Source organism: Neodiprion lecontei, chromosome 3 (genome assembly GCF_021901455.1).
Source record: "Neodiprion lecontei isolate iyNeoLeco1 chromosome 3, iyNeoLeco1.1, whole genome shotgun sequence".
In the NCBI taxonomy this organism is placed as follows: domain Eukaryota; kingdom Metazoa; phylum Arthropoda; class Insecta; order Hymenoptera; family Diprionidae; genus Neodiprion; species Neodiprion lecontei.
The window spans coordinates 38,524,434-38,539,678 of NC_060262.1; the positions used below are offsets into that span (position 1 = coordinate 38,524,434).

At 41.0% G+C, this 15,245-nt stretch overlaps 1 protein-coding gene across 1 annotated transcript; it reads right to left on the reverse strand.

The window, feature by feature from the left end:
• Nucleotides 1-6,476: 6,476 nt before the first annotated feature.
• Nucleotides 6,477-8,757, reverse strand: LOC124293468 (fatty acyl-CoA reductase 1-like). Its single transcript, XM_046734347.1, has 7 exons — nucleotides 8,705-8,757; nucleotides 8,366-8,540; nucleotides 7,915-8,235; nucleotides 7,706-7,857; nucleotides 7,509-7,618; nucleotides 7,208-7,274; nucleotides 6,477-6,723 (listed from the first exon to the last, which is right to left on the reverse strand). The coding sequence occupies exons 1-7, from the start codon at nucleotides 8,755-8,757 to the stop codon at nucleotides 6,477-6,479; spliced, it is 1,125 nt and encodes a 374-aa protein (XP_046590303.1).
• Nucleotides 8,758-15,245: the final 6,488 nt, after the last annotated feature.

Sequence of the window (15,245 nt, forward strand, 5' to 3'; positions counted from 1 at the left end):
TATAGTAATTGGACTTATCGGCAAACATTTTCATCGACGTTTGCCGATTCTGCTGCACTGCTTGTGGAGTTGTTCGAATTCATTCAAAGCCGAATTTATAATTAGAACACTCTTCAAAATCTACGTTTATCTTTAGAGTCACGCAGTCGAATTGAAATTGTGGATTCTAGAACATGTGGTATGGTTGAACCACGTGCAAAAGGCATCAAAAAACGTGGCTGACCTCATCCAAAGTCTTCGAAAACAAAATCAAAATCCATCCGATGCATCGCAACGCCAATAATATCTGGTTAAGCAAACCACGGAGCTGCTGCCAAATACGAAACGAAAGGTTGAGTTGGTTCCTATTTATTTTCGACTCTAAAATTACTCTCGATGCCATAAAAGAAACCGCAATCCCCCGACACGTTTATTCTATATGCCAAACTTGATTAACGATTATGTAACATGTGATAAAATTTATTAATCTCTCGGCGTATTTTGATGTGAGTATGATTGCGTAAAGAATTAACGTATGATTGTACAATAATCTACGTAAATAAACGGAAACTATAACTCAGTAAAACGATGCGCCAAACATCAGGTAGAATCCACCAAATAACTTCCAGACCATCCACAGAATCAGAACGCCAAGTGCCAGGCACAGCAGCAAATGGATGATAAAAAGGCTGGAATGAGTGAAATAACGTAATTTGTCAAACGTGTCTTATTTTTCCCTGCCTTCGCTCTCGGCTAAACGTTAGTGCAATACAATACTCTCAATTTTTACTAACCGTCTGTGTTTCCGTCTTGCTTGCTCTAAATTTTCATCCGATTCAAGCAAGACGAATTTCCGAAGGCCCTTCATGCCGAGTAGGAAATATTCGTTCCAATCGGCGGTTCTCATACTGAATGGGAAAATTCTCTTGTCTTCGGACTCAAGCTGCTCTCAGAGCTGCTGAATTTTACGATTTTCGAAATTCCATTCTCTACGTAATTTATATAATTATACGTCCTTTGTGGACGTTTTCGCTGATATTCAATAAACGTCACTATATTTGTACGACTGAATGCCTATCCTTCATTCAGCAAACGAATTCATTATAAATTTTTACTCGTGCAAGAGATCTGAGAATCCCAATTGCGACGTTGAAATTATTGCAATTGTTAAAAATTCAGGATCTCAATTAATCGAAAGATTACGTGATGACCGATAATTCAAAATTCCATTTATTAGTTTCCTTTGAACTTCTATAATGACACCTGACAGTATAATTTTTTGTCGAGATTGTTTTCATTCCTGGTTTTAAGCTTTTCAATTTATTAATCGTCAGAAGTCGTACATTTTTATATTATTCGTGTTTCGTTTCATCTCTTTTTATGTCAGACAAAAGTCACGTACAGATGGTTGTGTTTACCACACGCATGTGATACGTTACTTTGTTTTTTGCTTTTCAACGGAAGCATTTACACTACAATCGTTACCACACAGAATTCCCGTTGTAACAAGAAAAAGATATTTCTGGATCAAGAAGGGGTTGTAAAATTTGAAAAATTCGGTAATTTCTATTCCCAAAAATCTATTTCTGAATGCTCTTACTACAAAACATGAGAAAACGTGACCAAGAACCGTATTACAAAGTAATTTCTTGGTTATAACATCCGGACGATTAATAGATGGGTTAAACTGTCGATACATTCAAGATCAATGGATATCTTTGGTGGGTACGGGTGAATTGTTAAGAAAGATATGAAATTTAATTCATCATGTTCGTTAAAAATTACCATTTTTTAGTAGAGACCCAAGCGCAGGAAATAAGAGCATTGCAAGCGTAATCGACTGGGATAATGTCAGCCACGGTATCGGGATCAGCTAAAACCGTAAGCATGCTTCCTGAGCTGTATGCATGCCAAAGTTGCAATATCCCAATTGGACTCGCCAACCACCCCGGAATTGGCTCCTTGTAGGAACTTTTCACTGTTGGATAGTTTAAGGCCACGTTGATAAGGACTAGAAAAAATATTCATTTTTGGTTCTTGACTTCCTCACGCGATGGCAAATATGTGATGAAATATACACATTCCGTTACACTTTTGCAAGCGTTACATGACCCAGGTATTCGGTCAGAAAATTTGACGATGTTTTCTATTACAAACACGACACTCGTTATCAAACTTTAACTAAAATCACTGTTCAATCTGTGATTAGCACCATAAAAATGAACGCGATTCGTATTCTGGGAAAATGAGTTAAGTAACCCGAAATTTCAATTATTCAATTCTGAGATTCTTTTACACTAAACTTTTCTAAATCACTTTGTTCCACCTCTACTGACCTACTTGAATTCAATGGACCGATAATTCGATCGAGCCATTCCTGTGGCCATACTAACCGAAAGCGTAGCTGCCGCACTTGCTCTTCATTTTCATCGGGATCCGTTATAACGAATTTCAGACGGCCTTTCATTGCATGCAAACTGTTATACGATTTCCTTTATTTATTTGATTATTTACTTCGACAAAACCATTAAACGAACAACAATCTTGCGTAGAAAATAACAATGAATGGAACGAGGTAACCGAAACGTTTCAAGTTATGATCAGCAATCAAGTAAGTAACCCGATCAATTGCACTTGAAGGGTGTGGCATTTTGATTAGAAATTTACTGCCAATGGTGATACGGACTTTGCCGATAAATTCTTACTGTTTTAAATGTTTTTGAAAAGTTTATAGCCGCCTTTCGCAGGCTAATAAAATTTTATCACGACATGGTATTCGGTTTTGCGTGCATCGATTTCAGACAACTCTTCGAATTTCAAATTCTTAGACATCGAAGACATACAAATAAAATGCGCCGCATGGTTGTAACAGAATACCTAACGAAACGCTGAATGTGCGTCGAAATTTTTTTTCCAAAAACTTTTTATTCGCCAAGATGAATTAAGGTCGAGAGCGCGTGTGTGAATTAGCATAATTTTTTCATCCCACAGTCTGGAAAAATTCTACATCAACAGAAGTGAGAATAAAAAAAAAAAAAAAAATGAAAAGAGAAGAACATAATAAATAATGAAAAAGAAAGAAGAAATAAAGGAAATAACAAAACGCAAAATGAAAGATGTGAAAATTAGCATATTTTTTTCCAACGCCGCTTGTCCCGGGTTTAAATCTTTCTCTCAAGACGAAGGGGATAAGACGTGGCAGCAGCAATTATTATGCAACGCTTGGAACAGTAGCGAGCCAGCAGCAGTAAATCGTTCTCTCTGTTATCAAAAAGGACGGGGCGACGTCGCGGTTTAGTCTGGAAATTCACAAAGCGTCCCCCACGGTCATCTCGGTGTAGATATCGCCGGCAGCTCCGCCTTCTGCGGTATCAAACGAACGAAAGCGATTTGCATGCAGTTGCGGAGTGGATAATGCGATCCTTTTTCCACTCCTCCGATCCCAGCTCCTGCACCCTTTCAGCGGCATCGAGGAAACGAAGAAGGGCCAACGTACCCTTTTTCCTTGGAAATGAAATTAGCTTTCCATCTCTTTCACGTTGACGAGCCCCGCGGCTTCTTCCGGGGGACGTGCGCGAAAGGTGTTGTATCATCTCTGCCGCCGACTGCACGTAGGTAACGTTATTCCTCAGCATCCGCATCTAGATTAGAGGAAACAGCTCCCCAGACGTCGCTTCATTAGACTCGCCAAGCCCGTATTACCGCTCCACGGTATATCCGAGGTGCGAAAGCTGCGCTCCGCAAGCTCCAGTTTTTCACACCATTGCGATTAGTCTCACTATGCGTTTAATTTACTGTCGGGATTCCTAAGATCGGTTAGAAAATGCGAGAACTTCGATCTTCGGATCAATAATGCGTGCCCCGTGATTTTAAAGCTCGACGAATCATCGCAAAGTCAGTTTCCAGTTATGTTTACTTACCCGGATTTTTTGTTCCGTTAAGATGAGAGTGGATTTAAATTCCGCGGTATCTCGATGCGTGATATGATATCTTTTGTGCTGCACTGCGAGCGCAGAGATGTTCAGGCATTGGGATCGATGATAAATTATGTCCAATCAAGTTTCTACCAGTATCGAAATTGCAAATGATTTTCAGCCCGTTGGGGTGTAAACAGTGTGTAAGCCGTGTCGCAGACAAAGAACAGTGCATCTATACAGGATTCCATGCAGATGAACCTATCAACCTTAATTACCGGAGCAAAGTTCCGACACGATTGGAAAAGTTTCACCGGTGTTTGGAACTGCATCGCTATTCCGAACGGATTAGGTTTGCCGTCACGTTTGATTAAATTATCTCTCTTTCACGCTCTCTCTCTCTCTCTTTCTCCCCCTCTACTCATTGATCCGCATCTCTTCTTAACCAAGATCGAACTTGAATTCAAATTTGCATATTTCAAGCCTCTGATCATGGAACATGGAGAGCACTCCTATTCACCTGTAATGGGGTGCAAGAATCAAATGTTCATTGTCAAACGATCGTCGGGATGGAAATCATTTTGTCCTCATGTCACGAACATGTTTCAAAATGAAAAATCAAACGAGTATAGATATGATATATAAAAACCGAAGTGAAAAGTTCCTTTCCAAATGATTGCAGACTGATTTAAAATGTAAGTTTATAGACAAACGTAGTCCCTGATATTTGGTAACGAATTCGCAATAACAATTGAACCAAATCGAAGGGAGTAAATTTCCAAATAAGAACGAAACGAGCCAGTAAAGTATCAGCGAAAAATGAGTAAATCCTCGTCGTTCGGTATTTCCAACTTCACGCATTGCCGAGAAGACCATTGTGCGTTTGAGGATTCCAAAATAATTCCAGATCGAGTCAATGGTCGGAAATCCATTGGGGTCTGGATTGACGCGTTGCGGTCGCAGGACGAAGACGGCGAATGCCGCCTAGAGGAGGAACACGAGGATGGTGGAGGACGGGGTTTGGTGTCGAAGGGATGGCAGGGGGAGGGAAATGGAACGGCATAGCATTACTTGGGGCATTGTCTTCCAGCCGACGCACAACCGCGGAGATCAGCCTCCATTGTGTAAGGATGCCGGCACGCCCCGATTTACTGGCAAACATCTCGGTTGAAGCCGTTAATTGCGACCGCCTTGATTAACGTTTAATTGTTTTTGTTTAAAGGGTGATAAACGGCATTGATCGGAAAAAATGGCCCTCGCCTCGCTCTGCTTTGCTTGGTTGCTGTTAAACGGCCGGAACTTAATAAGTGATCTCCACGCATCCGAGAAATAGTTGGATAACTTCCGTTCGTTTTCTACCTGTCGAAATATGTCTGCCGTGTTAATTAACAACGACACTCTGGCCAGCTAACATCGTTTCACTGAGAACCGTTCTGTCAGTTCCGTCTAATGTCAGACACATTGTATCCTGATATTTGGGGTACGGTTTCACGGTTCGTTTCAGATAGTCTCGACAACAAGTAAGGGCGACAATTGGTTCGTGCTTTTTACTGGTGCTTAGTGGAATGTTTTTATCTTAACCATAATTTTCGAACTCGATGAACAATTTTTCTGTAGCGAAAGAATTGATGCCTGAGCTGATTCACAAGACGATTACCGATAGTAAAACATCCGAAAGATTGAAGACAGTGGGATCTAAAGCTAATGCGATGGTTATACGACCGTTGAAACTTAAATAATTTATGGTTCAAGCAAGAATCTGCGTATCTGTGCCAGAAATGATACTGCAATTAATTGTATTTCTTTTCCAATTACAATTAAATTACATATTCAGTGCGAGAATCATACCGAGGCGTCTGTTGATCCCAGAATTGATAGTGTTCATATTGTGTCGGCAATCCACAGATGTTACTTGAAATACGTTGCTTGTAGCTCGCAATTGATAAACTCTGGTAATCTACGTAAATAAACCGAAACTATGACTCAGGAAAACTTGATGCGCTAAACATCAGGTAGAATCCACCAAATAACTTCCAAACCATCCACAGAATCAGAACACCAAGTGCCAGGCACAGCAGCAAATGGATGATAAAAAGGCTGGAATGAGTGAAATAACGTAATTTGTCAAACGTGTCTTATTTTTCCCTGCCTTCGCTCTCGGCTAAACGTTAGTGCAATACAATACTCTCAATTGTTACTAACCGTCTGTGTTTCCGTCTTGCTTGCTCTAAATTTTCATCCGATTCAAGCAAGACGAATTTCCGAAGGCCCTTCATGCCGAGTAGGAAATATTCGTTCCAATCGGCGGTTCTCATACCGAATGGGAAAATTCTCTTGTCTTCGGGCTCAAGCTGCTCCCAGAGCTTCTGAATTTCACGATTTTCAAAATCCCATTGTCGCATCGTAAAGTACAAACTAGCGTGTATCACGTTTGAAATTTTACTCATTATTTTATACAGTCTGAAATAGTAACTGACGTTTAGCCTCATTTCTAAACCTATTCCATTGCATGCATATGTCCGAAAGTATGTTGCATTCGTACATTTTACGTAGAGCAATAGTTGAAAATTGATCGATTTTTAATCACTGTGGCTCTTTTCCCATCAACCTGGCAACGTTGTCAATTATTAAGGCTGGAAAAAAGTGGAAACATATTTCCAATATGTAGAACAGTAATCTCGACTTTGTATCGATATAAAAAGGATAGTAAATTGCTTTTTCTGTTGGATAAGACCTTAGAGCCACGCTGCCTTTACTATCGCACTGCCTCCAAGTTATTGGTGTTTCTGATCCAGACACGTAATTATAAACAGAATCATCCTTGAAGTGGCTAAAAAATGAGTATGAAAAATATCATTCTTAAAATGCATTATATTGACACGTTGGCTCTTCCACGTCAAGCCAACCAGTCCTACTCGGGCGAATCTTCCGAAATCTTAAACTCATTTATTTTTTACTCCCCAACGTTGCAAAACGAAGCTTTCTGCAACACCAGACTTTGTCTATCGCGAGTTCTGCGTATCCATTCTTAGAACGTTGAGTACAATCGATTGGGAAATATAGGTGAATTGTCAAATCATAGAATATGCATGTATGTTGACATGAAATTTGTGTGCTGATACGCAACGGCATGGTTACATTTTTAGAAAAGATGTGACGATCAACTAGTCATGTTTATCATACGTTGCCATTTTTGAGAAGAGGTCCAAGCGCAATAAATAAGAGCATTGCAAGCATAATCGACTGGGATTATATCGACCACGGAATCGATGTCGACTAAACTTGTGTGGATGATTCCTAAGCTTACCGCATACGAAACCCCAAATATCCCAAATGGACTTGGTAACCACCCTGGAATTGGCTCCTTGTAGGAACTTGCCACTGTTGAACAGTTTAGGGCGTAAACTTTTCTGAATGACTTTGTTCAACCTCTACTGACCTACTTGAATTCAATGGACCAATAATTCGATTTAGCCATTCCTGTAGTTCGACAAGCTACCTTGTACAAGATGAAATAAGTTACGAGCTGCGTACATCGTCTAACACCAATGATGGATGAACAATAAATTCACAGTCGAGAAATATGTACTAACAATTAGCCTAGACGTTGCTCACCGATTGATGGCCTGAAAATAGCAAACGGTAGATCCTTTGCAAGCTCGGTAACGACACCCTCGGCTACGGCCTTGCTGAACGTGTACGTGTTCGGCCACTCTCCCAGAATTCTATCATAATCGGTGGTTGTGACTGAGTTTCGACACGTTTCAATAACGATTTTGATCACTCTTCTCAACTTTCGAAAAAAAACTTACGCCTCCGTCACATCCTCTGACAATTCATTCGCCTTGGCTTTGCTGATTATACCCTTGACCTCCTCGTAGCTCGCGCAGGGTGACGGGTAGAGCTTTTCGTCGATCGACTTTCGGACGCAGTGGCTGTACGCAGTGGAAACATAGACTCCGACCTGAAACGTGACGACGTTAAATTCTGTGATGGATGAAAAGATTGAAGGTTTTTTTACCTTCAAATTCTTGCACTCTCTTGCAACGTCGATGACGGACTTGACGCTGTTCACGTTGATGGCAAGAGCCACTTCGAGTTTCTCGTTGAAGCGGACGGTGACAGCTAAGTGGAATATCACCGATACCTGAAATAGTTTCACTTTACTTTGTGCGGTTGTGGAATAGACGACGCGTTGGCGAATAGGAACCTGCGACACCTCGTCGACGAGCCGTGCAAAGTCGGTTACCGTGAGCCCAAGTCTTTCCTCGGCAATGTCACCGACGATGCAAACGATCTTTTCGGAAAAATTGGGGTAGTCGTTTCGCAGTACGGCAAATATCTGAAACAAAAGTTTTCTACCAAATCGTGGCCAAAGACGATGGAGTGGTGTCGAGAAAGTTGTAGAGACTCGAATTACTGCGTATGTACATCGCATGCAACTGTCTTCGCAAAGGTGTCTCGACCTCTACCTTGGAGAAATATCCGAAATTTTCCATGGCGAATATCACCGGTTCAGCGAGTAGCGCATCCCTGCGTTCCTCGACACTCTTCCCCTTCTTCGCCCGTATCAGAAGATAGATGGTTCCAATTTCTCGGCAGCTTCGGATCAATTTCTCCGTCAAAATTTTCCCCATAAAGCCAGTTCTACCCGTAAGTAAAAAACATGTTGGTTAAAAATTTTTCATAAAAATTTCTGTCAAATAATTGAAGTCCAGAGTACTTTTACTGTGAACTGAAAATTACGGTAAATGCTCTTTAGAAAAGTTACCGATGAACCCAAGGGGGGTTTTTCATCGCGTGATTATTACTGACCGGTGATGAAGATGTTTTGTCCAACATAGAATTGCTGTATTTGCGACATGTTCACACGAATCGGTTGACTCAGTCGGATACAGCTCAATACTGACGAGTCTCGGAACTTCAGCAATCTTTTGTACAGTCGTGAACAGCGGACAGCGTTTTATCGTGATGGTAGTGTTACATAAATTCAGAAAAGGGAACTCAGTACAACTAACACAGCCTGTAGCTCATACTCAAATGGTGATCCCCTCCATACATCGTATCGGGCATTCGTCCACCACCTTATCGTACAAGAATGTATTGTACGTATAACAGTTTCTGTTAAGGAATCACAAGACTTGACACTCAAGATATTCATAGAAATTCATCGATCAACATGACTTGTCGGAAAGAAGGAGATCTCAAAATTCCATGAGGAGATAGCAACACAGGATTGGAGGAAAAATGAAAAATGACTTATATTGCATTATTATTTCGTATTTTTGTTCATCCAACAATTAACTTCAATAATATTATATGGTGGAATGCGGGATTCTTAACAATCGAAAGTGTGGCTGCTTGCTTTTCATTTCCATCGGGATCCCTTTGAATGAACTTCGGAAGGCCTTTCATCGTATGAAGACTATACTTATCTCAATTGATGTTTCACACACTGAACGGAAATATTCTCTTGCCCTCGAGTCCAAAGTGCTTCCAAAGTTGCTGAATTAGGAGATTTTGCAAATCCCACTATCGCGTGGTAATCTGCTCTGCAGAGCGAGTCACGTTTCTAATTTTACAAACAAGTTTATACACTCTGGAGCGTAAGGTAAATTTCAACTTTACCTAAATATTTTGATTCTCACGTATACGTTATGTTCATGGGGTTCTTGATTAGCAATAATTGGTAGAAAATTATTTTTTTTTCCTATTGACTGTACCTGTTTTTCGAGTAACATCCCAGCGTTGTCGACAATCTGTGCTGGCAGGAATTGAAAAAAAAGAATTTCAGTTTATACAAGCAGATTCTGGATTTAACATTGCGTATGAAGAGACAACGATCGGCTTGTTCGGTTGAATGAATTCTTGCCGACACAATAACGTCATCCGAGTACTGCTTTCAAGTTACCGAATTTTTATTTACAAGTAAAGTTCGAAACGTCTTACATATTCAAAAGTATTAACGTAGATCACGTACAAGGGTTTGAAGCAGGATGAAGCGACTATCATAAAGTTCGTACGAATGTTAATAATAAGAAATTGGCTCCCTTCCGCAAGACTTGTTTGTTCAAATATCTGTTGTTCTGATAATCTAGCATTTTTACGCGAAATCCTTAACTCTGGTAAAATAATAAAATACAGTCAGCCGTTGCTCCCAAATTGAAAAACAGACATTCTCCCCAACTTGCATCTGCTGGCGAGTCAGCAAATACAACCACCATGCAACGATATCCGGTTCTCTCAAAATGCTCAATTCATGCAATGCGACTGCTGCGTTGTTCTCATACCACGCACGAGTGGTAAGCACGTGTTTCGTACAGCCAATCTCCCACCATAAAAACCAGCGTGATGTATTTTATGGTCAATATACCCGATTCCTACCCTGCACCGTCGTCGTGACTGTGCGTTCGTGGTGCACTAAGAATTTTATTCGAATCCGTGAGGGGAGACTGACACACGAAGCCCGTAACTTTTACCCTGTGCCAAGGTCTTCAATTGCACCCTACCATTCCCGGGTTCGAGTCGGCATCGCGTCATGCGCTTCTGAGCTTTATATCTCCTTCGACTCCCTACTTCCTTCAGATAATTTCGGCGGCTTACCATCAAGCGATGGCTTTGACCGTTCTGGCCTGCCTAGAACCAGCGAAACTTGAGCCGTTTTCTTACGCAATCGGTTTCAAGAAGCACTTGCAGTAAATGAAGACAAATTTGGAGTAAATTTGTGTATTCCATCCTGGATTAGGAACAATGACTAAAATGAATTTGACTCATAATGTCCGTCACGTGACGTGCGCCTAGGCCAATTACACTGGTATTTTTGAAAATTCTCTCGCTCTCTCTTTCTCTCTCTCTCTCTTTGTCAAGCTCTCTGAGAAGCAGGACGTGCTGAACCGTCTTTTAACAAAACGCTACTCCCTAAATTATAAATTGAGTAACGACTGTAACAATGCTTTCACGTAAAGTGTCAGTACAACGTATCGCCGCGAACAGAAAGTAAAAGGTGAAGTGGTACTTTAAAAGATGAACATCTTCCTACGGAAACGCGAAACATCGTAAACATCTGTAACGAGCACGTCGCCGTTGAACATCTTCGAGCGGAGAACATCGCAAATTAAGCCAGTTACGTCACTATTACTGAAACGAACTACGAGAAATATCAGATTAAAGAGACACTGTGACGATATTATAAATTTAAAAGTTCCCGCGAAATTTTGCTTAACACAGCGATCTCGATTCAGGCGTCAGGCGGGAGAAACGGCTTAGCATTTTGAAAGAGTCTACGGGAAGACGCTCAACCAACCGGTTTATATTTCCCCGTAGCGATTGTTTCATCATTGTAAACGATAATTTAAATTAAAGCAACACATCGACCTCGCCAGTAAACATCCGTACGGATCTTAAAGTGTCCGTAAATAACAAAAAAACAGAGCTAAGTTGAGAGATCCAAGGAATCAGCAATTTTTACAGTTTTCTTCGCATTACGGAATCGCCGCGAAGAAAACTCAAAAAGACCGTGGATTCCAAATTTTATCAAAAGATTCGCAAAATCACATGGACGATTACACGACGGAGCTGCTGCCGAATATTAAATCAAGGGATAAGTGATTTTTAATATATTTGTGACTGACCAACTTTTTACCTCATCCGGCGTATTTTATCTTAATTTATTTTTGGATGTTTGGAATGAATGTGTAATTTTAATCGTTAGAACAACGGACAGGATTTAGAGAGTTTCTATATGTTATTTATATTTTAGTTATATTTCATCTACATTGTATTTATATTTTATTTATATTCAATTTTTTCCATTTATAGTTAATGTCATATTCATTATCATACTCGTAATTTTTTTTTTTTTTTTCTAAGCCTGTCCATTGACTTCATATCTTTTCTTTTATGTTGACAATAGACTCAAATTCTTCGCCGTCCCCTTATTTATATTATTTATCTCCCCTTATTGACGTATGTTTTTGACCTACCACATTAATCAAAATATAGGCAAAAACGATAATAAAAACAATTATTTACAAACACCTTGTGCAAATAAATGATAAAAGAACTAATTCAAAGAAGACGAATTACATTTGTAATTCAAATTCAGGAAACAGAACTTATTTATGCAATTGTGACTATAGAAAAAGAATTTAAAATTATCACAAATCGATTACACGTACGTGTAGAATATCGCAGCGATTCACGCGAGAGCGCCATTAATTCAGTTATGATAATAGAGGCTAGCACCGCTGTTTTGCATCGGTCTTAGCGTATTGCTTAGCCCAGGGTCAGCGGATATCCTTCGTACGTATGCAAACTAGACGAAATACCTATCTCGGGGACCAAAACGAGACTGGCGAATGTGATAGAAGACGGGGGAATAAGATAGGAAATAATGGAGGTAGCGCAGGTTGCGTGTGTCGTCTTTGTACCCGAGGAAAGTCCCATTTCTCAAGGAGGAACAGCGGCGAACGGAGCAATCTTCCCTTACTCACTCTCCGTTCACGGATTTGGCAAACGTGAGAGAGCTTTCTGCATACAATAAACCGACGCAGCGTATGACCTTCGCGATTTCTGCCTCTCAAGGTATCTACCCACGTCACTCGATCTAACGTATTTTATAACCCTGCTCCACTCCGCCCCCATAAGTCTTCGTCCTTTGAACCCAATTATGGTAACTTAGTTGCGGCTCGTCTGGAGCTTGCGAGTGAAGAAACTCGCCGTCTGAACGCGACATATACGTGAGCCAACTCGCGAAAATATATAAAGCAGCTTTTTCTACCGAGTTGTAAAAAAAAAAAAAAAAATGACAATGTTTACTTTATAAACGACGACAAAATGCTAAGCTATCCTGTTCTAGGAAAACTTGTTCACCGTAAAAACTGCAGGATAAATATCTACTGTAGAAACTTGACACTGTATATACCTTGTTTGTTTCAGGTTATAATACCAAAGCAAAGGTAAATGCAATTACGCGTTTCAAGTACAACGTCAGCAAAGAGTTACAGTTTATAAACTGATAATTTTATCATTCACTTGTTTATTTTACATGTATTTGTGTTATTTTTGACGGGAATATCCCTTTTCTTATTGCGACTGATTAGAAATTTTTGTTGAAATTTTAGTTTTCACTTAACAACTAGGTGCAATATTTATACAGCATTTTATATCCTGGTCTAGACCCAGTTTAACAGGAAAATCCTTTGTAACAAAACGCGTGGTACTTTTGTTCGGGTTTTAATTTCCTTTTGTAACGTATAAACAGCTTGAAAAGCAGCTTACCGACAATTCCAAAACCATCACGACGAGCGCATGTTACCCATAGCTACACGCATGTCAACAACCGCATAAAATCTACGTTCGACTGAGCTGTCAGACAGTATATTTCAAGTTTAAGCCACAGCTTAAGACTACTTAAGTGCGTAACTCCGAGGGCCGAATGAAGCCGACGTTTCTTAGGTAACCTCGTGATAAAGCCCTTTGGTTATTGATATGGCGATCGAAACTGACGTGGTGAAATACAGCTTATAAGTTGACTCGGGAAGGGTGGAGTGGTGGAGTTTCTCTCCAAAGTTGTTATTCGGATCGTTTCTCTTTCCTTCTCCCGAAGTGGGCGCGTTAATGGCCGGATTAAGTTACTCCGATCTATAAGCAATCATTAACCATAACTTAACAAAGTCTTACACAAGTATACGTATACCTGTATTCACAATATTTGGTGAAAAGTTTTACCAGCCGTTTCATCGAAGGGTGATGTAACAACTTTACGAACTAAATCTTGCCGAATAACCGTTGGTCCGTCTAGTGCCTTTGTCGATTATTTCCAGAGGGTACAAAAGAATCTGACGGCTTTTGTCTCACCGGAACGGATGTAGTTACAATTCAAGCACCGTTATACGGGGATTTTCTTTCAGACCTCGTTTGCATAATTACCTATTTTGGGGCGTGGCTGTTACGTGATGAGTCCGAAGCGACTTACGAGCCCAACAGCTTTCGTAACCTACGTGGCACGTACAAACACGTCTAAATCCCAGTTGAAGATCCGAAACGGCCAATCATATCACCAATCAAATCAAACGTAACTCGAATAATCGCATCCCGACCTTTCGTTACATAATATCTTCCCTTCCTTTTTTCAGAAGATGCTTCCCCACTCGATCGAACCCTAAAGCTCGAAGGAAGCAGCAGCCTGTCCATCCGCACATGGGCAAGTAATTTCATCGCGACGACATTCGTTGCAGCAGACATTCCGCGTATACGTATAACGTAGGTGCGCTACTTGCCACCGTGATAAATTAACTTCTTGTCACAATAGATCGTTCGACGCCGTGCACAGGGAGACTTCGGCATGAAACACAATGCAACGGGCCGAAGATGAAGCGGTCCCCGTACCGCACCATCCACACCTCGTACATTAATTAATGTGTGTTATACCGATCTAACTGTACTCCCGAATGCACGCTCCTCGGCAGAGAGTTCAGAAACGTGTCGTGCGCAGACGAAAAACAGCTACCGCGATGTATGCGGTCCAAGTGAACTTTTCGCACTTTTATTGCTTACTCCTTAACCGATAAAACGTATTGCCCACTGGTGTATCTTCAAGATATCAGTAGTCAATATCGAGGTGAAATAAACTCGGGAATAGTCGTGTCATGCTACAAATTAATGCCCCGGAAAGTGACACTTGTCTTCCAGAATCAAAAGCCACGGTTTGAAATATTCACTTTCCTGTTGTACATACTCGCAAGTCAAGTTATCACACTTCATTCGCGTCAATTCGATGACATTACACACACCGTGTTCTCCCAGTGATCGGAAGCGTCTAGGACAAGGAAACCCGACCGTTCAAGAGATACGATCAATAATCGGACGAAAAGTTTCGTTCAGAGTCCTGCCCCCATACAATTCCCCCCATGCATAATCGCAAGATCGTACTTTAACGGTCACTCCAAACTTCCATGGTCAATGAAAATCTGTCCAGTCTCTCGGCCGGCGAATGTTTCGACTTCGTGGGAATCATCGCTCCCAAAGAACAATTGCACCTGGATTCTGAATCCGTGACAATATGAGTCACGCAAGTAACGATATCGCCGTTCTAATTGAGGTGGTTCATAGCAGCGGGAGTTAAGGTCGATGACAAGAGATCAGAGCTCGAGACAGACGTCGGCGAAGCGTATTGTCTGGTCCCTGCGCACTGCAGCCCTGCATCGTCCCTACGAAACGGGAGTGTGTCGAGCCGTGACGAAGACTTCCGTTCGCACGCCCTGGGAAGGCAGGTACCAGGACGTCACCGAGAGTCACGGTGGACGTCCCGGATGAAGAAGAAGGAGGGGAGCCTCAGCGGCCTGAAATTAC

Bases quoted from the DNA above. Each gene is read 5' to 3' on its own strand.
- LOC124293468 (XM_046734347.1), bottom strand. From the start codon at position 8,757: ATGTCGCAAATACAGCAATTCTATGTTGGACAAAACATCTTCATCACC. The intron at 8,236-8,365 runs GTAGAGGTCGAG...CTTTTGTTTCAG, and splicing joins ATTTCGGATATTTCTCCAAG to ATATTTGCCGTACTGCGAAA. The intron at 7,858-7,914 runs GTAAAAAAACCT...GTCACGTTTCAG, and splicing joins GAGAGTGCAAGAATTTGAAG to GTCGGAGTCTATGTTTCCAC.